This window comes from Barbus barbus (assembly GCF_936440315.1).
Source record: "Barbus barbus genome assembly, chromosome: 3".
Lineage (NCBI taxonomy): Eukaryota > Metazoa > Chordata > Actinopteri > Cypriniformes > Cyprinidae > Barbus > Barbus barbus.
The window spans coordinates 3,911,491-3,935,780 of NC_136731.1; the positions used below are offsets into that span (position 1 = coordinate 3,911,491).

The 24,290-nt window shown below is 39.2% G+C and overlaps 1 protein-coding gene across 2 annotated transcripts; it reads left to right on the plus strand.

Annotated features, from left to right (window-relative positions):
* Positions 1 to 3,337: 3,337 nt before the first annotated feature.
* On the plus strand, positions 3,338 to 23,534 carry LOC306854468 (E3 ubiquitin/ISG15 ligase TRIM25-like). Of its 2 annotated transcripts, none has more exons than XM_079392515.1 (6): positions 3,338 to 3,987; positions 5,538 to 5,633; positions 5,718 to 5,939; positions 7,119 to 7,278; positions 7,419 to 7,466; positions 22,483 to 23,534. In XM_079392515.1, exons 1-6 carry the CDS (start codon positions 3,409 to 3,411, stop codon positions 23,004 to 23,006), a joined length of 1,629 nt encoding a protein of 542 aa, XP_079248641.1. In that variant the 5' UTR covers positions 3,338 to 3,408; the 3' UTR covers positions 23,007 to 23,534. The 2 variants fall into 2 exon arrangements, with proteins under 2 accessions (XP_079248641.1, XP_079248640.1); XM_079392514.1 differs by having other exon boundaries at positions 3,342 to 3,987; positions 5,706 to 5,939.
* Positions 23,535 to 24,290: the final 756 nt, after the last annotated feature.

Below are 24,290 nucleotides of genomic sequence, written 5' to 3' on the forward strand. Positions count from 1 at the left end.
CCATTTTGCCAGCTGTGCCACTTCCTCTCTGTAGAGCGTTTCATCGTTGTTGCTGATGAGGCCTACCACAGTTGTGTCATCAGCGAACTTGATGATGTGGTTGGAGCTGGACTTGGCAGTGCAGTCGTGGGTCAGCAGCGTGAAGAGCAGCGGGCTGAGCACACAGCTTTGTGGGGCACCTGTGCTCAGTGTTGTAGTGCTGGAGGAGTTGCGGCCGACACGGACTGGCTGAGGTCTTGCAGTTTAAAAGTCCAGGATCCAATTGCAGAGGGTGGTGTTAAGGCCCAGCAAGTTTAGTTTGTGGATGAGCTGTTGTGGGATTATAGTGTTGAATGCTGAGCTGAAGTCGATGAACAGCATTCTTACATAAGAGTATTTCTGTTCCAGGTGAGTAAGAGCTAGGTGGAGAGTGGTGGATATTGCATCGTCCATGGAACGGTTTGGACGGTATGCAAACTGGAATGGGTCCAGTGTGTTTGGGAGACTGGACTTGATGTGATGCATGACTAAACTCTCAAAGCACTTCATCATGATTGGGGTCAGTGCTATGTGACGATAGTCATTCAGACAGGACACGGATGACTTCTTTGGTACTGGAATTATGGAGGTGGATTTGAGACACGTGGGGACGACTGCCTGGCTCAGCGAGGTGTTGAAGATTTCTGTTAGGACATCCGTCAGCTGTGCAGCACAGTCTCTCAGTACACGTCCAGGTATGTTGTCAGGGCCCGCAGCCTTTCGTGGGTTAATCCGGGACAGGGTCTTCCTTACGTCAGCTGGCGAGAGACAGAGTACCTGGTCGTTTGGAGATGCGAGTAGTTTCTGTGCAGGTGTGTCGTTCTGTATCTCAAATCGTGAGTAGAAGTGGTTGAGTTCATCTGGTAAGGATGTGTCATCATCACTGGCCTGTGGTGGGGGCTTGTAGTCAGTGATGGTCTGAATGGCTTTCCACAGGGACCGAGTGTCTTTACTGTCTGTGAAGGTGTTGTTAATTTTTTTAGCATATTGTTGTTTTGCCTTGAGGTGCCAATCTGTCTCATGATGCCATGAGACAGATTGGCTCTTGCTGTTTTGAGGGCTGCTTTGTCTCCTGATCTGAATTCTTCATCTCTGGTCTTTAGCAACCCACGAACCTCTGCTGTCATCCATGGCTTCTGGGTTGCACGTGTGGTGATGGTCTTGGTGACTGTCACATCATCAGTGCACTTTTTGATGTAAGCAGTCACAGTTTCAGTGTACTCATTCAGGTCTGTGTGGTTGTTGTAGGTGGCTGCCTCTTTAAACATGTTCCAGTCTGTGTCCTGGAAGCAGTCCTGCAGTGCTGAGGTGGCATTGTCTGGCCATACTGTGATCTGCTATTGAACCGGTTTGGCGAGTTTGAGATGTGGTCTATATGCTGGGATTAGCATAACAGTGATGTGGTCCGAGTACCCGAGGTGGGGGCGGGGTTCAGCTTTGTATGCATTTTTCTCTGTTGTATAAACAAAGTCCAGTGTGTTGTTTCCCCTTGTTGCAAAGTTCACATGTTGGTAGAACTTTGGTAAAACTGTCTTTAGGTTTGCATGGTTGAAGTCACCGGGGTTATTTGTTTGTTGTTCACTGATGGCGCTATACAGTTCACGAAGCGCGTCCTTGGCGTTTGCACACGAGGGGTATGTAGACTGCGACGATAACAATGACCGTGAACTCCCACGGCAGATAGAACGGTCGACACTTCACAAACATAAACTCCACCAGCGATGAACAGTGTTTTGATATTACCGCAGCATTGTTACACCAGTCTTTGTTGATATACACACACAATCCACCTCCGCGGGTCTTACCAGACAGTGATGAATCTCTATCCACTCGGAAGCTGGTTAGCCCATTTAAATAGCATTATCTTGTACCATAATGATGTAAAAAATGCAAAGAGTAAGAAAACTTGTTCCATTCATTGTAATTTACAATATAAAGTGCATGAAACATTATATTACATCAAGGTTTCCCAAACTAGGGTTCATAAAGGACCTGCAGGGGGGTTGTGTGTTTAATGAAAAACTGACAATTAATTAAATCATAAAAAAAAAAAATTATAATAATTTTAAAACAAACTCCCTTTTGAGGAAAGTCCCTTCACTCGGCGGCCATATTTGCATGCCTTCTTAATCTTAATGAATGGGGGAATCCTGAAATCTCAAAAACTGCTTGCTGAACTCACTATTAAATTACTTATGTCAAATCAGCAACAAAAATCTGAAATTAATGGCCCAATGAATGTTGTTTCTTATGCTAAAATAGCATTTAAAAAGCTTATTTTTCAGGCTAGATCAGCCAATGCGCATGCGGAATCATAACCTGCTTATACTGTGCATGTGGATTGGTCTAGTCATGTTTCTATGTGAAATTTGGCCCTTTCATTTAGAAGGTGGGACTATTCCTACATATTGCGCATTGCAGTTTCTTCCATTCATAAGTAGGCCTATAGGAGTGAACCGTCTTTGTATTTCTATAGTCTTTGTTTTAAATAAAACAATTACTAAAAAATATGAAATATTTTTATTTACCTGCATGCCATGTGATCATCAGCATCAAAGAAACCGTGAAGATGCAAATGTGATACTTAATTATTGAAATATTTATTTTAAAACCTTAAAGCAAATATATTCGGTGAATAAGGTATAGATTACAAAAAGATTTTGAATGCCTGCATTACATGTAACTAAGAACTATGTGCATTTTAATTAATTAATAACACATGGTTAAAAAAACCTACAGAGTAATAATTCAAATGAATGTGTTCATCAGTAGTTGATGCAATGTTGAAACCCTTCTTAAACCTGAAATTATTTTTATCCAGTGGTCAAATGCTGTCTCTGTGTGAATGTCCACAAAATTGGACTATATATAATATGTATATAATCGCTAGGCTATTTTAGAAAGGAAAATGCAAAAGATGAAAAAGAGAAATTAGGGAGAATTAATCATTTATGAATAATTTATTGCAATTGTGTGAATAATATGTAATCATGTAATCCATAAAAATGTAACTAGTCTGATTACGAGTACTTTAAAATGTAATTTACTCTGATTACAAGTACTTAATTTTTGGAATCTGATTACGTAATCCAGATTACATGTAATCAGTTACTACCCAGCTCTGTGTAGGGAATAGAATAGAATGAGGATATAGGGGGCGATTTCTAATAAGTCAAAGGTCTTTGCATTTACTTTAATAACAGTCATGTGTGTTGAAACTAAACTCAGCAGAAGTAGGAATGAGGAATGTGATTTACAGGTTTGTAGACACACCTGATTTATACACGTCACTCAAACACAGAACCAGGAAACAGAAATCACATGAGTTCAGGGAAAGAGAAACTGAAGTGTGGTTGAGCTGTTGTGTGTCTCTGTATTCAAACTGTAAAAATGGCAGAAGCCAGAATTTCTGTGGATCAGAAGGAGTTCTTGTGTTCAGTGTGTCTGGATCTCCTGAAGGATCCAGTGACCATTCCCTGTGGACACAGTTACTGTAAGAGCTGTATTACAGGGTACTGGGAACAGGAGGATCAGAAGAGAGTCTACAGCTGCCCTCAGTGCAGACAGACCTTCAGTCCAAAACCTGCTTTAGCTAGAAACACCATGCTGACTGAAGTCATGGACAAACTGATGAAGACCAAACTTCCTGCTGACTGTTACGCTGGAGCTGGAGATGTGGAGTGTGATGTCTGTACTGGAAGAAAATACAAAGCCGTCAAGTCCTGTCTGGTGTGTCTGGAGTCTTACTGTCAAACTCATTTTGAGCGGCATGAGGAATTTCGCTCAGGAAAACGTCACAATGTGACTGAAGCCACTGGACGACTGCAGCAAATGATCTGCCAGAAACACGAGAAGCTCCTTGAGGTTTTCTGTCGCACTGACCAGAAATGTATATGTATGCTGTGTACGATTATTGAACATAAAAACCATGACATTGTATCAGCTGCAGAACAGAAGACAGAGAAACAGGTATTTAAAACTAACAATAAAGTTAATACCCAGTGCAGTGATCCAATAGTCTGTTTATTTTCTGTGTAGTGCCGCAACTTAATTACACAGAGCTTCACACTGACAAAAGTTTTTGTGTTCTATGTCTGTGTTTGTTTCACTTTTACTGTATAATACTTGCTCATGTAGTGTGAAGCATTCCTTATGCTTCATGATAATAAGATGATTGTAAGCATCACTTCTGGAGTTTGAACCTGGGTCATTATCACTGTAGGGTGCCTTTTGGGGTCCTGTACATTAATAACTAATTTGTCATGATAACTTAACATAAAAATGACTATGAAAGTGAGTGTTATATTAGGCTAAGTATTTATATTCATAAAAAAGCATTACTTGGCTCTTTAGATACATTTTCTAGATTATTTTTTTAGTTTTGTGTAAGAGGATACGTGTTATTTTGCTATGTCCCATGCACTGCTCATTAAATTAGCATGATAGTAGAATATTGTCAAATCATATAATAAAAAAAAAAAATTATATTAATATTTTGTTAAATAAGAGATTACTCAATTTGAGTGTATTGATCATTTGGTTATAAGAACAAGAGTCTGTCCATGTCCCTTGAATGGTTGTCCACCCTGCCATTGTATTGAGGAATCCGCCCCTTTAAAGGGGTCATATGAAATTGCTAAAAATAACATTATTTGGTGTAATGCAATGTGTTTATGTGGTTAAAAAAAACTAATTATTTTCCACATACTGTGCATTATTGTTGCTCCTCTATGCTCCACCTTTCTGAAACGTACTGATTTTTCCAAAGCTCATTGTTCTGAAAAGCGAGGTGTACGCTGATTGGCCAGCTATCCAGTGCGTTGTGATTGGCTGAATACCTCAAGCGTGAGATGGAAATGTTACACCCCTTACCGTATTGTGATGCTGTGTCCCAGCGCGACGATATTTTCATTGCGTATATGTTTGGGCAGTGTTTTGCAAATCTCTCCACACAGTGATATAGACATGTGGGGGCGTGTTTAAATGAGGCATTTTAGGGGGGCATGGACGAGTTTTAACTTTTATAAAGAATATCTCTTAGGGTTTGAGACTTTAGTCTTTGCAACACTCTAAAGAGAAAGGAAAACTTGAAATCGCATCATATGACCCCTTTAAGAAAAGGCCATTCCCTTTAGTGACATCAGGACAAAAAAATGTTTTGTCTCTTCAGTGGCGGGAATTTCAACGGATGTGGTGAAATTTGTTGGTGACTTTTCAATTGACAAATTTTCTTTGTATGAGTTTGCTTACTTGCTTTACCAAAGCTTAACATGTCCACCCTGTCAGCATAAAATATGCCAGAAGTGAATACAGTATTTTTCAAAATATGTACGTTTAAATAGACCAAACTAAAAACAAAATTTTGAGTATTGTGAGGGGTTGAAAGGCACTCAATGGTGATATTGACCCACCTACAGCTGTTGGTTATCAGTTCCACTTTTACTGGATTCATCTGTTCACATGATGATTTAGTTCCAGTACTTTTCTGTGACATTCACTATCATCTGTTTGTCCTGCAGAAGCAGCTGAAGGATACACAGAAGACGTTCCAGCAGAGAATCCAGCAGAGAGAGAAAGATCTTCAACAGCTGAGAGAGGCTGTGGAGTCTCATAAGGTGAGTCTGGAGAGGAAGAGAAGTTTGTCAGTCTCAGTTCACTGAAGCCTGAATCACTGTGTGTCCTAACAGCGCTCTGCACAGACAGCAGTGGAGGACAGTGAGAGGATCTTTACTGAGCTCATCCGCTCCATTGAGAGAAGCCGCGTTGAGCTGATACAGCTGATCAGAGATCAGGAAAAGGCTGCAGTGAGTCGAGCTGAAGGACGACTGGAGCGACTGGAGCAGGAGATCAATGATCTGAGGAGGAGAGACGCTGAGCTGGAGGAACTTTCACACACACAGGATCACATCCAGTTCCTGCAGGTAACAGATCTAGAAGAACAGGATCATGGTGGACTTGAGTCAGATCCTTCTGTGGCAGGAGACTCACAGAGAAACATTTGAGTGTCTTATTACATAATCATCAGTCAGACGCTCATATGATCATCTTCTTTTGAAACAGACGCAGCTTACAAATTACTTTCAGCTCTGGAAATCTCTTATAAAACACGTTTGAGCTTTTTTTCATATAAATAAAAGTAGCTAACCGCACACTGAATTCAATCCAGAATAAAAATGTCTAGCAAAAATTGATTTAAAAGATAGACATGCAGCTTTTTCTTCTGGAAGCCAACTTTTTTGATACCCGTGGAAGGCATCAAATTTGAAATGAGCTCATTTAGTGGATAAAAGTGTAAAATGTTTCTGTTTAAACATTTGTTATGTTCTATATGGTCTATTGTAAATAACATATTGGCTCATGTGATGTTGAAAGTCTTTTAGTTTTCATTTTATTCAAATTGAAAAAAGTCCCAACATTTCTGGAATTCTTTCCCTTTAAATCACTTGTATAAGTGGCGTCCCACTGCACCGTATGGTTGGTCCATCCCTACTTAGCACAATTCACTGCCATTCAGCAGCACCACACTTCAGCACACATTTTTTTATTTCTTTGGACTCTCAGTTATGAAATTGTAGTCACTAATAAAATGCAAGCTGCTGAAAATAATGTTTGCTTGATTTTGCATTAAATTCTGTGTTTGCAGAATTGTGAAATCCTGGTGACCAGGTGGTCAAAATCAAAGTAAATCTGAGCAGGTCTTAAGGGTCCTTGTGAAGTACTAGTGTCTCTTACACTAGTGTTTCTAAAGTTATAAATAATGGTAAATCTAATCATAGCCTTTGAGCTGCTTTTCCTGAGTAAATCTACTCAACTGTACAATGAGACTCCATTGATGTGCTTGAGCTGTAAGATGGATTTTTATGTTCTTAGAAGAGGTTTTATCATCCAAACTATTTCCTAGAAAGTTCACACATAGTGTATGTGGCAAATACCAGAATCTGTAGCTCTAATTTGCTATGAATATGAGAAGAATGAAGCTAATGCTGTGAAAGTGCTGGAATGAGGTGAATTACTGAAGATCAGTCAAGTCAAATCTGATGTTGGTGCAGGTTATTGGGTGAAGTGTGGAGCTGATGAGTTTTGATTTCTGTTTTCTGTAGAGTTTCCAGTCTCTCTCAGCACCTCCTGAATCTACAGACATAAATGACGATCTCTTCAGTTCTCTGTTCTCTTTTGATGGTCTGAGAGAATCTGTCCATCAGCTGAGAGACAAATTGGAGGATTTCTGCAAAGAGGAGACCAAAAAGATCTCAGACAGAGGTAAAGTCCTGGAGATTAATCTGCTCTCAGAAACAAGTCGATCATCATATCATATCACGGAGAACATCGAATTAGAGATGTCTTAGGAATGGATGCAGGATCATGAGAATCACACTGTTCATGTATGTTGATTTCCACAGTCACACTGACCAACATTGTTCTCTGGACCAAGAACGACTTCCTAAAATGTAAGTCAGTGTTGTATATTTCACAGTAACAAACTTCAGTACCTCAAGCAGTAGGCTCACCACTCGTTTTACTTCAACATCTTGCATTCACTTTTTCATGTGTCATTTCTGTGTCCTCTCTACAACTGGCATATTAGCGACACCGAGTGTTCATACATGTATCTCAATACACCACATATTCAATTTTTTTTTGGAAGAAGACTGATTATACGGTAACCAAATTTAAACAAAGAACAGAACACCAAAAAAACCCTGTTCTGAATATTAACAGCATGCGTAGTACTATAACACTGAAAATTACAAAAGGCATAGTTTTGTAACCAAAATGTTTAACCTGCTTCTATTGGTAAGTGAACAAACATTCTCCTTTTAAATATGTCTCAAACACCTTTATTTTTTCAATATCTTGTAACTCCCTCCCCGGTTATGGAGTCTGTTCCTTTACGTAACATATTCCTTGGACCACACTGGGGCCTGATGCACTCTATGAGGATGTGAGGTACAAGAAGGAGAGACTGACATATGAGGTGTCTGAGGTGCTTCAAGAGGCTTGAAGGAGTCTTCTGCTACAGAAGCTGTACCAGATGTGGTGACGCAGGATGCAGCAGGAGCCATAGCATTCCAAACTTTTCCATCTGAAAGGAGATATGTTCCCAAGCCTTTCTGGGCCACGACCTAAAAATGCTGAGTAAACTTGGAATGTCCTTTCTTGGTGACTCCAGGCTTCGCACAAATATCCCAACTTGAATCTTTGGAGGTCTTGCACTGCGTCGCAGATCTGTGTACTCTTTAATTTAGTTGTGTGTCTGTTGGATGATTTGTTTGAAATACTGATGATCCTTTGTTGGGGCCACACATGGAAGACCACTCACATGAAATTATGTCTTAATTTGTCAGCCATGCAAAAGCTCAGCAGATGACAGTTTTGTCACAGCATGTGGAATTGCTCTGTGCGTACTGTACATAGAAACTCTGTCACAAAAGCTTTCCATTATTTACCTTTAATGTTAGTGGTCTGTAAACAGTCTTTGAACACTATATTGAAGTGTTCAATCTCACTATTCGCTTAGGGGTAATAGACAGAGCTAAGATATCTGCAAGGAATGTCTGCAAGGAATGCCTCAATCTCAGCTGTAGTAATCTTTAGAATCATTATTCTAATTTTAGCTTTTAGGGAATCACTCTTAAGATTCAATATTTATATGATTAATTGAGATTAATCAGAATGTCCAACTTATACCTTGTTAACGATACCTTATTAACGACTTGTCCAGCAAGCATTAAAATCAGCACGTTATCTCTTATTTCTCGGCCAACGATAAAACAAACCAAATAGTTATCAAATTCATGAGCGTAGGTAAACGCAATCTTTTTGGCAAGTAATTGATTTGAAAAAATCACATAGCAACAGACAAGAGATTTCTTAATAGAATCAAAGTTTATTTCACTACTCTAACACAATACTTAAGCTAAATGACACAACCAGAAGACGTAAACAAACACACACACACATTCGTTGCAATGAATTATTTTGATCTGAAGAGAGTTTTAGGTTCTAATGCTCGTTTACAACCTGAGGGAATTCACACACGCATGGAACTCTTCTGTCTTTACTCTTAGCGATGAATACAACCAGTTTCCAGCAGATGTAGGAAATATTGTCTTACTTTCTTTGCTTTCAGTTGAGTTCCTTCCCGGTTCAGGAAAGATTGTGCGCAGATTGGCGGCTTGGTCGGTCGTTGTCACGAGAATACACTTCAGTGGTTGGTTGGCTTCGTTCTGACTTGATGACGCTCCTAGGAAGTTGGTTTCAGTTTCTGAGGCTTTAGATGTTAAAGTTATTTGGCAGTTTGAGTCTTGATCTCAGTTCACTGCTCGATCATGATGTTAAAATGCCAAACGAGCTGAGCTTAAGCTTGAGCTTAAAACTTTTCTTTCCAACAACCCAACCCTGAGACACAGTTGGGTATCTGTTTTTAACGGGCCGATTTGGGATCCACCCACGGGCGACTGACCCAATCGGATTCTTCCTGTGGGGCGGAGCCCCGCCCTGCACAGCTTCTTTCCGTGCAGACATTATCTGCTGCCTTGTTTCATAAAATAACAGACATATCCTAGCAGATTCCTAAGTGTCCTAATTTGTACATTATGATGGGAAAAGACCATTTTCATCCATACCAGATTATTGCTGATGAAATCAGCTTTCATCTGAAATCAAACACCACGTGTTTTTTGCATAACCAAAGTACATATATCAATTGTATCCATTACGCGGTTAATACATCGATTAAACTATCCTAAATTCTAAATAAACACATCCACGCATGTGAAACTGAACAAAATATTGATCAGGAAAATCATACATCACAAGATTACAACAATACCACAAGTTCTAATAACACAGCAAGCTTATACATGTCATGAAAACAACCTTAATATATGTTGCAAATATAATGTATATATTGTTTTTCGAGTATATTGCTTTAATAGCAGAAACTAGTATAATTTGTCCCTTTTAAAATACTTGAGCAAAGCATTGGTCTCTGTCTGTTAGGGAGCAACAAGGCGCATTCCTCTTTTGGAGAGAAACGCGAGGTTGCGGGAAGGTCACTTTTTCGTGGAGATCTGGTGTTTTGCTTAGTTCGGACGTCGGCTGTAAAACCGTATTCTCTGCGGATAACATCATTGAATTACTGCGTTAATGTTCAGGGAATCCGGGTGGGTTTGTGCCGGAGTTTCTCAAACTGACAAGGTCTTTGCCCTGGTCGACTTTAGTTATAGTAAACTGCTTGACGGCGCCGTCCTTTAAAGATATCCAGATGTTCTTCTGAGATAAGAAGGTTCAGGGGAGGAGATCGACCAGGAGGGAAGCTTTAATTCCCGCTCTAGAATGTGTTGTCCGAGATTATGTGTGTGTGTGTTCTGGTTTCGACCAGACCCTACACAGCCGAAACAAATTGTGAGCCATTGTCAGTTATGAGTTCAAGGGAATTTCCCTCATGACTGAATGCAGCAGACAGGAACTTCACAACAGTTGCAGAAGTAACATCAGGTGCAATCTCTGGCCATTTACTCTAGTAACCAATGACTGTCATAGCAAATAGACATCCTTGAGGAGTGTTATTCAAGGGCCCAACTACATCAATAGCCAGCTTTTCCGAAGCAGTTGTTGGAGTTGGCACAGGACAGAGTGGAGCCACATGGGTATTAGCAGTTTTATAATGCTGGAGTTAGGTGGAACATGATTTGAGGGCATTTTTCACTTGACAGTCCATGCCAGGCCATCAATACAAGTCTCTCAGTCATTGCTTTGTGCGCACCATCCCTTGATGGGTGGCATGTGCCAACTGGATGAACTTTGATTGCAACGCTTCTGGAATGATCACTCCACGTGTGCCTCGAATTACGTACCGTGTACAGACAGCTCATTCCGAAGACGGTGATAAGGAGCAATAGCTGAGCTTTTCGCGCTACAAGGCCACCCCTTTTCAATGCAAGCCTTAACCTGTTGAAGAATAGGACAGACATCACATGTAGAGTTAAGCTCCTCTACAGTAACAGCTGCAAACTCAGGAGAAAGTGCTGCCACCATCGCAGGCTCTTGCTTTTGTCTGTGGCAGGAAGAGGAAGTCTGAACAAACAATCAGCTGTCTCATTGTCTCGGCCAGGCTTGTATTTCATGCTGTAATTAAAACACAAGAGGTGTGCAGACCATCAGGCAAGTCTCATGGATCAAACAATGCAAGGGCTGGGCTAGTAGTGATTAAATGTTTCAGATGGTTGAAGTATCAGCAAAAGCCAATAGACTTTAGGAGCAGTGCACGGAGAGGTTCCACCAATGTTGCATAATTGGGAATAAATTTGGAGTACCAGCCGGCAAGTCCGAGAAAAGCACGCAGGGTCTATGCATCATGAGGAGGCGCTTTCTGTATTGCTAGAACGTGATCTGGATTTGGATGCAAGCCTGAAGCAGAAATGACATGGCCAAGGAATGGTAGCTCAGTTTCTCTAAAGCAGCACTTTTCTACATTAAGCTTCAAACCACAGTTTTGGAATTGCTATAGTATGGATTAAAGTTGTTTCTCATGTACCTCTGGGTTCTCACCATAGATGATGATGTCATCTAGATAACATTGCACACCAGCCTGATCGGCTAAAATTTGAGACATCATCCTTTGAAAGGTAGTAGGTGCTGAGGCAGGGCCGGAGTGGGACTAATTTTTAGCCCTGGAGTTTCAAGCCTTAGACCGGCCCACTTTTTTTATTTATTTTTTGTTCTGGCCTTTTCAGTGCCTCCTTTGTGCTTTCTATTATCCATTTTTTATCTATTATTTTTTGCTCGCATATCTCCAACAACTAACTTTTTTTTTTTTTTTTGAGCAAGGTGCAGCTGTCAGGGAAGTCAACAGATAATTATGTCATCATTAGGGTTGCCAATTAACTTCAGAAATGGAAAATAAGGGACAATTGTGATTCTTTATCTTTTATTCTTTGAGAAAATAGTGTTTATTCTTGTATTCTTTAAGAAAATAAGTGTTTATTCTTTAAGAAAATAAGGAGCAGAATAAGGGATGCTCCAAATATTTGTACTGTACCATAATGTAGGCTGTTTGCCTGAAGTTAAAAATAAGTAATAATCACAATTATTCTAAAAAGAATTTTAATGTTATACAAAAAATGTCATTGACCTGTGTAAATTGTACCATTATAGAACTGTGAATTCACAAGTGTAGTAATTTAGGAGGTGAAAATACTGTGAAATTACATGCATACAAATGGCATGAAATTTGAAAGCATAACAACTGAAGGTCAATGAAACGTCAGTCAATAAAGCATTATTTTTTAAAACAATAGAACTTAAAGTTTTGAACTAAAATATTATTGCAACTATATCTTTTGAATGAATAAAAATGCATATTTTTCAATTAAAGAAAACTTAGAGAGTGTGGTGCTTCTGGTGCTTGGATTTGTACTTTAATAATGAGGTCCAAGTTTAAGAATAGGCTACTAGAAGTTTATTTATTTTTTTATGTATTTTTTCTCTCGATCTCTCTCTCTCTCTCTCTCACTCCCTCTCTCTGTTTAACAGTATTACAATGAAAGATGTCTTCCCTCAGGTAGATTGAATGTTTTCCTGCCTTGCTAAATGTTGGTCTCATGATCAATAAGTTGCTTGCATTGGCCAAAACTGATTTGACAGAGTCAAAACACAACCTGCACCAGGTTGCTGTTAGCGTGAGTCCCGCACGCTGTGAAGCAGGAGCAGCCGGCAGAGGATTCCGCTTGGTCTTAAAGCCTTCCGCAAACGGCTACTTCACAAAACAATGATTTGAGCAAAAAGAATTATTAAATATCAATTTAGAATTTGTTATTTATATGGTCTGGTGAAAATAATAATAAGGGCTGAATGAAAATAATAGATAAAAAGAGTGGGGCTGCTATGAGTGCAGGCACTCTAGGGACAGCATCCATATCAACCCAGTGGCATGACAACAACGCGGCCCTCGCAGCCAAAATAACAGACCGGCCCACCGGGAATCCTCCCGGTGCTCCCGATTAGCCAATCCGGGCCTGTGCTGAGGCCTAGAGCCCTACACTGGCCCAAGTCGCTCAGGCCCTAACTCGCCCCGTGTCTGACAGCTTATCAGAATTACTGGACCGAGTCTGACCCGAACCCGTCTTTTTTTTTCTTTCCCTTTTCCCAAAACGGCTCATGTTTCAGCTATTAAAATAGTTCAGTTTTGCATGCAATGGCAGTGATCTTTTTTTTAAGTTAATTAATAAAAATGTTTGGAGCATTTTTGACGTTAAATACGTTTTTTTACTTTCTTAAAGTAACGACTAAGCAGCCAGCGGCAGACCGGCACGCTGATCATAATGTTTGATCAATTTAGCCTTCTCAAATCATCACGACTTGCCTAAAATAAAGTCTATAGATATACTAAAACAGTTCAAGCATACATCAATGTTTAAATGTTAAACTTAGATAAATGTGCGCTGTATCCAGTAGTTTGTGCAGAGAGTGGAAGCTAAAGCGCAGGACATAGAGGCACCAGCGCAATCAATTGCATTTTTTTCAATAGAAACAGCTTAAAATAGCCTACGCCGTAATTTTTGCTCATAAAGGTAATGTTACGAAGAGATGTGGCAGAGAGAGAATCCACTTGCACACACAACTTTAATTGAGAAGATACAGATTATCCATCAGGCAGGAACCAAGAACATCCAGGAAACAACATAGGAAGCATCAACAATGACCAGCGCCACAAGTGAAAACCAAGCTGTTTAAGTACACACAGACAAACAAGCTCAACAAGATAACAAGGGGGCGTGGGCAGTTGTCATAGGAACACACAAGGGTAACTATGGGAACAAACAAGCAGACTAAAGAAACAGAAAATAAACTCAGAAAGTGAAGACAGAGACACCGGGCAGAGAACCACTTCAAAATAAGAGTCCACAGCATAACACAGGAGATGGAACAGGGATCATGACAGGTAAGAAGAGTAAAACATCATTCGGAACTGTAAAGGGTCTACTTTTATTTGTGTGCACTCACAATATTAACAAAATATCTGCTTTTATAAAATAAACAAAACAATGATGCGCTTTCTGACATCTCGTCTTGAACAGGAGCCAAAGTCAGCGAATACATGCCTCACAGACATAATATATATATCTATAGAAAGCTTTAAATTACTATTTAACTAAATAAATCTAATCGAAACAAAAACAAAAACTCTTTCATTATAATCTGTGAAGATGCACTTCTTTCTAAAGGCGCGTCTAATGAGGAGATGGCAAGTCAGGAACATCATCTTCATCTTTGCGACACTGACACAGAACACACTAGTTTATTAGTAAATAATTCAAATATCCTTACTATTTCCCCCGGACACATTCATGGTAATTACTTTTGCCAGGCTTTACGGCAAGCTTTACTGCATGTATTTGAACGCAGAACTCTTCAGCTGTGCTGACGGCTCACTGCTGCCGGACACTAAACACCGTCGAGCCGCTCTTGACAGTCGCGGCACGGTCTCGTGTTGTTTTCTCCAGCGTGGCAATTTTTTTCATCATTAATTGATGGATGTCTAAAATATACAAATAAGGAGAAGCCTAAAACAGGCCCGAGGCCCGGCCCACGTCTGAACTATGACGTTAAAATTGGCCTGAAGCCCGGTCCTAGAGGTGTAAAAAAGTCGGGGCCCATCGGGCCTGGGCCAAAATGCAGGGCTCTACTGAGGCCAGCCCATAAGGGAACCGTGTGAAATGATAAAGGATAAAGTCTGTCATGGGTTACAAATGCCGTCAGATCCCTACTATCCTGATGCTAGGTCACTTGGTGGTATGCATTCTGAATGTCTATTGTAGAAAACATAGAAGCCCCACACAATTCTGTAAAAACTTCCTCAATGTGTGGCAAAGGATGACTGTCTATGATGTGACTGTCTATGATGACAGCTTTGTTTGGCTCTCTTAAAGGGATCGCTGCAGGGTTATCGCTGCTCTCCTTTCTTGCCCAGAAAAGAACCATACCGCCAATCCAAACTGTATGTTAATTGTCAGTCATCTTTGACTATAGTGGTCCTGACAGAAATACTGATATGATGACCACAGCTATTTAAAGAGCTTACAGGTGGGGAGCCTTAAACGAAATGCTGTACCATCGATTTTTCACCACAAGGAGTCTAAACACCTCTGGATCTCACTTGAAAACTGCTGAGAAACTCCTCCAGTGGCCACGGCATCATGATAAGCATTGGCATGTTTACATCCTAACAGGAAGGCATCTAGCGTTTCTTGTCTCAGCCGTTTGTAAGCTCTTTCAGTAGTTGTGGTCTACTAAAAGCCTCAAAAGCATCAGGGCTAAAGTGAAGGGAGCAAAGAAGCGGGTCTTTAGGAAGTTCTATTCGTCCACAGGCATCTTCCTTTTATTTTCTCCTCTTCTTATTGCTAGGAAAGCAGTGAAGTCTTACATCGCTTCTCTTGTTGCCCTTCGACTGAAAATTACAACCAAAAACCACACAGTGTGGTATTGTATCAGTATTTTATTTTCTGAGTTCTGATTTTGAGTTTCCGAGTTGTGTTGTGGTAAAAAGCGCTAGTAGCTCACCGAATGCAACCATTTAATGTCATCGATGCAGAATGTACTGTGCACATAAAATAATGGCACCCCCCCCACAGTCCAAAAACGATGTTAATTTTTAAAAATAACATACATCTTTCATGGGTTTTCTACTACATATTTCAGTAAGAGACATCATTTATGCTATATTAAGCTGTACATGTCTTAATACCTGGGATCCCTTTAAATCAACACAAAGTCGGATTCCTCCAGATTTCTTTTGAATGACAACCAATGGTGACAACCAATGGTGTTGTTTGGGAGCCCCTTGCAGAAGCTGTAAAAATGTGAATAACTAACAAAATAAGAGAGATCATACAAAATGCATGTCATACATTTTTGTGCTGCAAATAATAATTTGAAACTAATTTGATATTGACCTGTGACAAGCTGTGGAATGACATCTGAATTTACATAATCTCATGGATGTAACATGGAAGATCAGGCCTTTTCTCTCGGAACATGCAACACAACTCCTTGTTCAGGCTCTTGTTCTGTCCAGACTTGACTATTGCAATGCTCTCTTGGCAGTTCTTCCAGACAATTCTATTAAACCTCTACAATTAATCCAAAATGCCGCTGCAAGATTAATCTTTAATGAGCCGAAAAGAACGCACGTCACACCTCTGTTCATCAGTCTGCACTGGCTACCAATAGCTGCTCGCATTAAATTCAAGGCATTAATGTTTGCCTACAGAACCACCACTGGCTCTGCACCCCTTTACCTAAATTCATTACTTCAGACTTATATGCCCTCTAGAAGCTTGTGTTCTTCAAGTGAACGACGCATTATTGTACCATTCCAAAGACACAGAAAAACACTTCCACGGACTTTTTCATGAACTGTTCCCATCTGGTGGAATGACCTGCCCAATTCAATCCGTGTTGCCGAATCCTTACCCATCTTCAAGAAACGGCTAAAAACTCATCTGTTCCATCTTTACTTAACCCTCTAACTCTAGCACTCTCTATTCTAATTTTATTTTATCTATGTCTTATTAAAATAAATAAATAAATAAAAATTAATAATAATAATATTTATCTGTACTGCGTTAGGCTAACTGAGACTTGTAATAGCACTTGCACGTTGTTGCTCTTTTGTTGGTTTTGATTGCTTCTTATGTCCTCATTTGTAAGTCGCTTTGGATAAAAGCATAAATAATGACTAAATAAATAAAAATAAATGTAACAGTAAAACAGTTCAGCTCACAGACGAAGACTAAGATGAAATGCAGGCAAAACTATTTCACAAATGCTTATAGGGGAAGTCGTGGCCTAATGGTTTAGAGAGTTGGACTCGTGATCCAAAGGTTGCGGGTTCGAGTCTCGGGCCGGCAGGGATTGTAGGTGGTGGGAGTGAATGTCCAGCGCTCTCTCCACCCTCAATACCACGACTGAGGTGCCCTTGAGCAAGGCACCGAACCCCCAACTGCTCCCCGGGCGCTGCAGCATAAAATGGCTGCCCACTGCTCCGGGTGTATGTTCACGGTGTGTGTGTGTTCACTGTGTGTGTGTGCACGTTGGATGGGTTAAATGCAGAGCACGAATTCCGAGTATGGGTCACCATACTTGGCTGAATGTCACTTCACTTCACTTCAGATCATTAAAATAATAATAAAAAATGGTAATAGATCATAAAAAGTGTTGGCAACAATTTACAATAAGGTCTCTTTGGTTAAAATTATTTAATGCATTAACTAACGTGAACAATCTATTTTTAGATCTTTTTTTAATGTTAGTTAATACTAACATTAAAAATATAATTTTTTTGTAAATTCACATATATAAACTAATGTTAAGATACAACTTTAAATTTTAATAATGTATTACATTTTGGGCTTGACATTAATTAACATTAATAAATGTTATATTATCATTGTTCATGTTGACTAGTAATATAGTAATATAGATTTTAACAGTTCATTCAAAACTAGCAAACTAAGTATGAACAACATATTTTTTACTGTATTTATTTTAGTTAGTAAACAATTGTTTATCTTAGTTCATGGTATAGTAACTGATGTACATTACTACATTATTAATTAAAATTTCTAGTTAGTCAATTTTAAACATATCATTAACTAAGATTCATAAATGCTATAAAAATACTGTTCATGATAACTAATATAATGTTAAAAACTAAAAACTTATTGAAAAGTGTTCCAAAATTTTACAGTCATGGCTAAAAATATCGGCACCCTTGATAAATATGATCAAAGAAGGCTGTGAAAATTAATCTTCTGTAACACCAAACCAGCAGAGGGAGCCCTCAACCGAGTACTGACTGCATGCCGCTCCCTCTGCTTTCACTTCCTGTTTGATGACCTTATAAGCCGGATAATGAGCACATGGCAGACTGCGAAGTATTGCCAGTTTACCTGCCTTACCAAGCGCTATCCATTGTTATTTCTCTGCTTTGACGTATAGCTGGTTTTCAAGGAGTCGTTTGAGGACAGTTCTCACATGGGTGATGTGTTCCTTCTCAGACTTGGAGTATATCAAGATGTCGTCAATGTATCACATATTGGTTAAGCAGGTCTCAGAAAATCTCATTGATGAAGGACTGAAACATGGCTGGTGAGTTGGCAAGTCCATAGGGCATGACCTGATACTCATAGTGCCCCCTAGTGGTGAGGAAGGCAGTTTTCCACTCATCTCCTTCCTTGATCCTGATCAGATTATACACGGTTCTCAAGTCTAACTTGGTGTAGATTGTGGACTCATGTAGTTGTTCAAGGGCAGAGGGTACTAAGGGAAGTAGGTATCGGAACATTACCGTTACATTATTCAGTCCTCTATAGTCGATGCAGGGCCACCATCCTTCTTTTCTACAAATAAGAAGCCTGCGGCAGCTGGTGATGTAGACGGACGAATGAAACCGGAACTCAGGGCTTCCTCTATGTATTCCTCCATTGCCAGGGTAGACCTTGCTCTTGGGTGGCATGGCATTGGGAAGTAGATCGATGTCGCAGTCCCAAGGACGGTGTGGTGGCAGTTGTGTGGCTCTGGACTTGCTGAACACTTCTGATAAATCATTATAAAAAGAGGGGATTTTTACTGTCTTATGGGTCTCTGGGCTTTCAATACTGGTGGTGAGACATGGTAGGGGCTGAGCATTCAAACAGTGATGGAAGCAGAAAGATGACCAGCGACGAAGCTCACCACACTGCCAGGAGATGTCAGGGTCGTGCGTAGAGAGCCAGGGATGTCCGATAATAACTTCATGATTTGCTGAGTTGACTACATACAGGGTTATGGATTCTTGATGGAAAAGGCCGATGGTCATAGTAAGAGTTCTGTTTTTTTGAGTAATGCCTTCTCCGATGAGGGTGTTGCCGTTGGCCTTGATTTGTATAGGGGGAGTGCAAGGTTGAGTGGTAATATTATGTTACTTGAGGAGGCTGCTACTGATTAAATTGAGTGCTGCACCAGAGTCGATCATAGTGTAGGGGTTATACATTTTATAATATTAATACGTAATTTAAAGAAATAGTTTAATTTAGCTCAAAGGGAAGCATTTATGATTTTATAGGGATTTGAACAGAATCAGTGTTACGGCGATTCACTGAGGTATGACAAACTCTGTACTGGATATTAAAATCCCAAATATAGTGAAAACACTATTAAATAGCACAGTAACGAAATCGACAGATTAAGGCATTAACTTGTGAGCAGAAAACACAAGATACTTATTATTTTCAATATAAATCAGATTTTATTTATATAAACCTAAGACATAAACTAATCTAACACATGAACACAAGCATTCACACGTTGCAGAAAGAGAGAAAGTGAGGAAAGGATGAGTTTAAGAGAATGGAAATGTGAAATCCCAAGTTCACAGCAATATGTGCTATTGCATAGACCTGAACAACCATCAATCACTTATTTAACCCTCGCTTTGAGTTTCTCAATGAGGCTAAAATTTATATTAAATACACCAATTAGAACCTGTTAGAATCTGGAGGTGTGTTGCTTGCTTTGCCTGTGTAACGGGGTTGTGTCCTCGTTGCAGACAGGGGGGGTTCCCCGAAGTGTCTGATTGGCTGGAAGTTCAGTAGTCTTTGAAGTGACGTCTTTGGGCGTTGGCTTGCTGGAAGTTGAAGCGAGTGCAGTCGAAGCTGGACTTTGTATCAAACTTACATTAGCACACAAAACTCCACGGAAAGAAAAGAAACTAAAGTAAAAGAATAAAAATAAAATGATGTAACGAGACTAAGTTGCTTTCCTTCTCATTATGGCACGTGGGCCAGAGCACGCTCAAAGAGGGACGAGAGATAGAGAGAACAAAAGATAAAAAACCAAAAGAGAAAGAAAGAAGGAGGGACAACAGTTTTAAACTCACTTCTGGACACATCCCATCTGGACGTCTTGACCAATTAGATAGGCTATTATCTTAGCTAGGGTGTGTTCTTTACATCATAAATCAGCTTGTTATCAGTCACATGGTCCGAATTTTACAGGCTTTGGCAAAGTATACCTTTTGAACATGATTTCATAATAAGACTATGATGCATTTGACAAAGAATTGATTGGAAGAAACATTCACAGCATGAATTTTCAAACTCATACATACTAAATATGCAATATTTATCTTTAAGGCTCGAGCTATTCAATAATGATTAAAAAGACATACATATCCTTGTTTTAATCAAATAATATTAAAATCATATGTGGGGTTCTGCATAAAAATGTCCTTTTAGGATGATTTTATGGGCATATGAAAAAGAAAGTCTGTGTAGTTCTATGGAGAACGAAAGCATGTTCTTTAGACAAAGGAATGTTGGTTGGACTGTCTTCTATGTGGGGGAGAAGTCAGTCTAAGGAAGCTTGTGAATTCAATCCTGGAACACGTGATGGCCATCACTTTGACCATCAGTCTTGGTTATTTGCAACAAATTTGACAGTCTCCTTCTTGAATTGGAATTTATCAATAAGTGTTCGTTTGTCTCAAGGTTGTAAGCTGTTTGGTGAAAGAGGCTCGCTGGTTAGGAGTTGCTTGCTCCAAACTAGATTTATGACGTCCTGTTCCTTAAGGTCTCTCTGCATTCCAGCTCCTCAGGTTTCAATGTTCTGATGCATCTTAAAATTGTCTGATTCAGTCTCTGATATCCTACAATAGCTGTAAGTTTAACAGAGGTATAATCAGTCTTGAGGGTAACAGGAAGCAGAAGTGACTTATTTAGAAGAAAGTAATAGTCAATATTTACTGTTGGTTTAGTTTGGCGCTTGTGGGGACATCCGGAACAGTAGTGACCTGTCTCGCCACAGTAGAAGCATAACTGAAGTTGTTGACGTCGGATTCTTTCTTCTTCAGATAATTTGGCTCTACCAAGTTGCATGGTTTCATTACAGGGAGTGGTTTCAATGGGCTGGAAACTTTGGTTTGAAGTCAATGGTTCATATCGCGTTCCTCTATTAACTCTTCATTTCGGGACTTGTCTCATTAAGTTATCTTTATGGTGAGTGTTACAAAGTCTGGGAATGATAAATCCTCCCCCTTGCAAGCGAGTTCGGTCTGGAGTTCATGGATGAGGCCTTGGTGGAAAATAGCCTTAGAGTCAGGAGGCAGGCAGAGGGATCAAACACAAACATCAGTCCAATCAAGCAAACAGAGCAAAGGGGCAAATCCAGGAAAACATAAGTCGTAGTAAACAGGCAGAGTAATACACAGGTAATCAGTCAGAGAAATAACAATTGATAACGCTCGGTAAGGCAGGTAAACTGGCAATACTTCGCAGTCTGCCATGTGCTCAGTATACGGCTTATAATGTCATCAAACAGGAAGTGAAAGCAGAGGGAGCAGCATGCAGTCAGTACTCGGGTGAGGGATCCCTCTGCTGGTTTGGTGTTACATCTGCATTGTTAATTCGTTTGATCTTTTATTTAAAACATTCACAAAAAGCTAACCTTTCATTGGATAATAAGAATTTAAAATACACTTTCTAAATTATCTTATGAACCTCTGACAACTCCTAAATAAGTGGTTTGTTAATATCGTAGTAATCTAGAAATGTTAAATTGATAATTAATAAAGAACAAAAATGCAATTATTAAACATTATTTATATGCTCAAGAACAAAACATTTATAGCTGTATTTATAAAATGCTTACTAATGCCTATTAATGCAGGAACAACACTTTATAAAGGACGGATTGCCTATTTACTAATACTTAACTAATGATTCATAGTGTGCCGTTATTATAAAGTGTTACCATGTTAGTTAATCAAAATATTCATGTTAATTCACAGTGCATTAACTAATGTTAACAGATAAAACTTTAAATTTTAATAATGTTTATAAGTTTTTAATATTAACTAACATTAATAAATGTTATATAAGAATTGTTCATGTTAATTAATATAGTTAATGTTAGTAACTGAAACCTTATTGAAAGCGTTTTTGAAAGTTGTATGTATTGTTGTGTGTGTCGTGATGGTTTGGATTAACCCTTTCATTGCTGTATCCGTCAAATCCTAAACTACCAGAGGGTTACTGTAATGAATGTGCTCGCTGTGCACTGTTTTACTGATGCCACCGGGGTGGCGTTTGCACTGATGGCTTGGGCATCGCTGCTTGCAGCTATATTTTTGATTGTATTCTTTATACATGTAATAGAGACAAAACATGAAATTCTTTCTTTTCAATAAAAGTTATTTGACAAAAAAAAGAAAGCAAGCAGAAAAACTCATTTAGTGTGTTCATGTTCTTCCTGTAGAAGGTAACAGAAGAGTTTTATAATTGATCATGTAAATAATGATTTGCACAGGATATCTAGTCATCTGTACTGAGACACTAATGATACACTGAACATGAAAAATGCAGCTGCATGAAAAGGTCAAACAGATTCATAATTCCTGATTCTGATGTGTTTTATCTCCATTAGATCACCATCAGCTCACTCTGGATCTGAACACAGCATATATACACCTCCGTCTGTCTGAGAGCAACAGAGTGATTACTCACACTAACAAAGTCCAGTCGTATCCTGATCATCCAGACAGATTTGATGTGCGTCAGCAGGTGTTGTGTTGTGAGAGTGTGTGTGGACGCTGTTACTGGGAGCTGCAGTGGAGTGGTGTTTATGGTGTGTGTATATCAGTGTCGTATTTGAGCATCAGCAGGAAGGGAGGAGGTAATGAGAGTTTGTTTGGATATAATGATCAGTCCTGGAGTTTGTTCTGCACTCCCTCCAGATACTCATTCAGACACAATAACATAGAGACTGCTCTCCCAGTAAAGTCCATCAGCAGTAGTATAGGAGTGTTTGTGGATCACAGTGCAGGAACTCTGTCCTTCTACAGCGTCTCTGACACAATGAGCCTCATCCACACAGTCCAGACCACATTCACTCAACCACTCTATGCTGGGTTTTATGTTTGGTCTGGATCATCAGTGAAACTGTGCTGATGAATCAGAATAGATTGATGAGAGATACTACCCATAATGCTTTCAGCTGTATAATAAATCAGTAACAGTGCCTGCATTCGAAACCGCGTACTCAATGAGTAGGTACTTAATTTCAATAAATACTTAAGCGCTAAAAGAGTATGCACTCTACAGCCAAATCTCGTTAAGTATGAATGGGATCCAGACATCATCTGCCATGTTGATGTTATCATGTGACCTATGACGTTATAACAAGTGCAACAACTTTGGATAAAAGCGTCTGCTAAATTAATAAATGTAAATACAACTTAAAAGATATGAACAACAGTTTTAATTCAGGTTTAAATCTGTAAATATTTAGATGTTTCTTGATGAATTTAAGCCTCGTTTCATCCCTCAGGCTTATAAATAACAAAAACAACAACAAAAAATGCAATTTTTGATTTATTATGATTATTCAAATATATTTAACCTTGTCATTGTGCTTTTTTCTGTGTATGTAATCTCACACTATGATGTACGCAAACTCATTAAATTTGTTTTCCTTTTTCTTTTTGTCATTATGATTGTTCATTGTTAAAGATACAACCATCTTTACCTGATCTTGTAGGCAATTATAAGTTGTGCAATAAATAATAAAGAAAAAAAAAGATAAAAGGGACAGGTGCACTAACACCTCATAGCATCAGTTGTCGAGTACAACCCTACTTAGTACTATTTTCCTCAGCCTTTGCAGTGCTTGAAATGTCTGAATAAAGATGAAGTGCAGCTGCTCGAAGATCTCACCTTTGGAGAAGACTGTTGATTTTATACAGAAAAAATGTAAGTATTACTACTTAAAAAGACATTAATGTTTGCCTACAAAACCACCACTGGCTCTGCAGCCCTTTACCTAAATTCATTACTTCAGACTTATGTGCCTCTAGAAGCTTGCATTCTGGAAATGAACGGTGCTTTATTGTGCCATCCCAAAGAGGTACAAAATCACTTTCACAGACTTTTACATTAAATGTTCCCTCCTGGTGGAATGACCTGCCCAACTCAGTCCGAGTCCTTAACCATCTTCAAGAATTGGCTAAAAACACAACTCTTCCATCTTTATTTCATACTCTAACGCTAGCACTCTCTATTCTAATTCTATTCTTTAAAAAAGTCCATTATAGACTTGTACTCTATTCATTTACTGCTTGTTTTCTTTAAATAAAAACTAACACTAGCTTTTCTATTCTTTTTGCATTCTATCGATCTGTTTTATTTATTACACAATTAACAAAAGCAAAAAAGGCCTCTAACACTAGCTATTCT

Excerpts from the sequence above, each read along its gene's own strand:
- LOC306854468 (XM_079392514.1), top strand. The coding sequence starts at position 3,409 with ATGGCAGAAGCCAGAATTTCTGTGGATCAGAAGGAGTTCTTGTGTTCA. Across the intron at positions 3,988-5,537 it reads AACAGAAGACAGAGAAACAG|AAGCAGCTGAAGGATACACA; the intron begins GTATTTAAAACT and ends TTTGTCCTGCAG. Across the intron at positions 7,467-22,482 it reads CAAGAACGACTTCCTAAAAT|ATCACCATCAGCTCACTCTG; the intron begins GTAAGTCAGTGT and ends TATCTCCATTAG.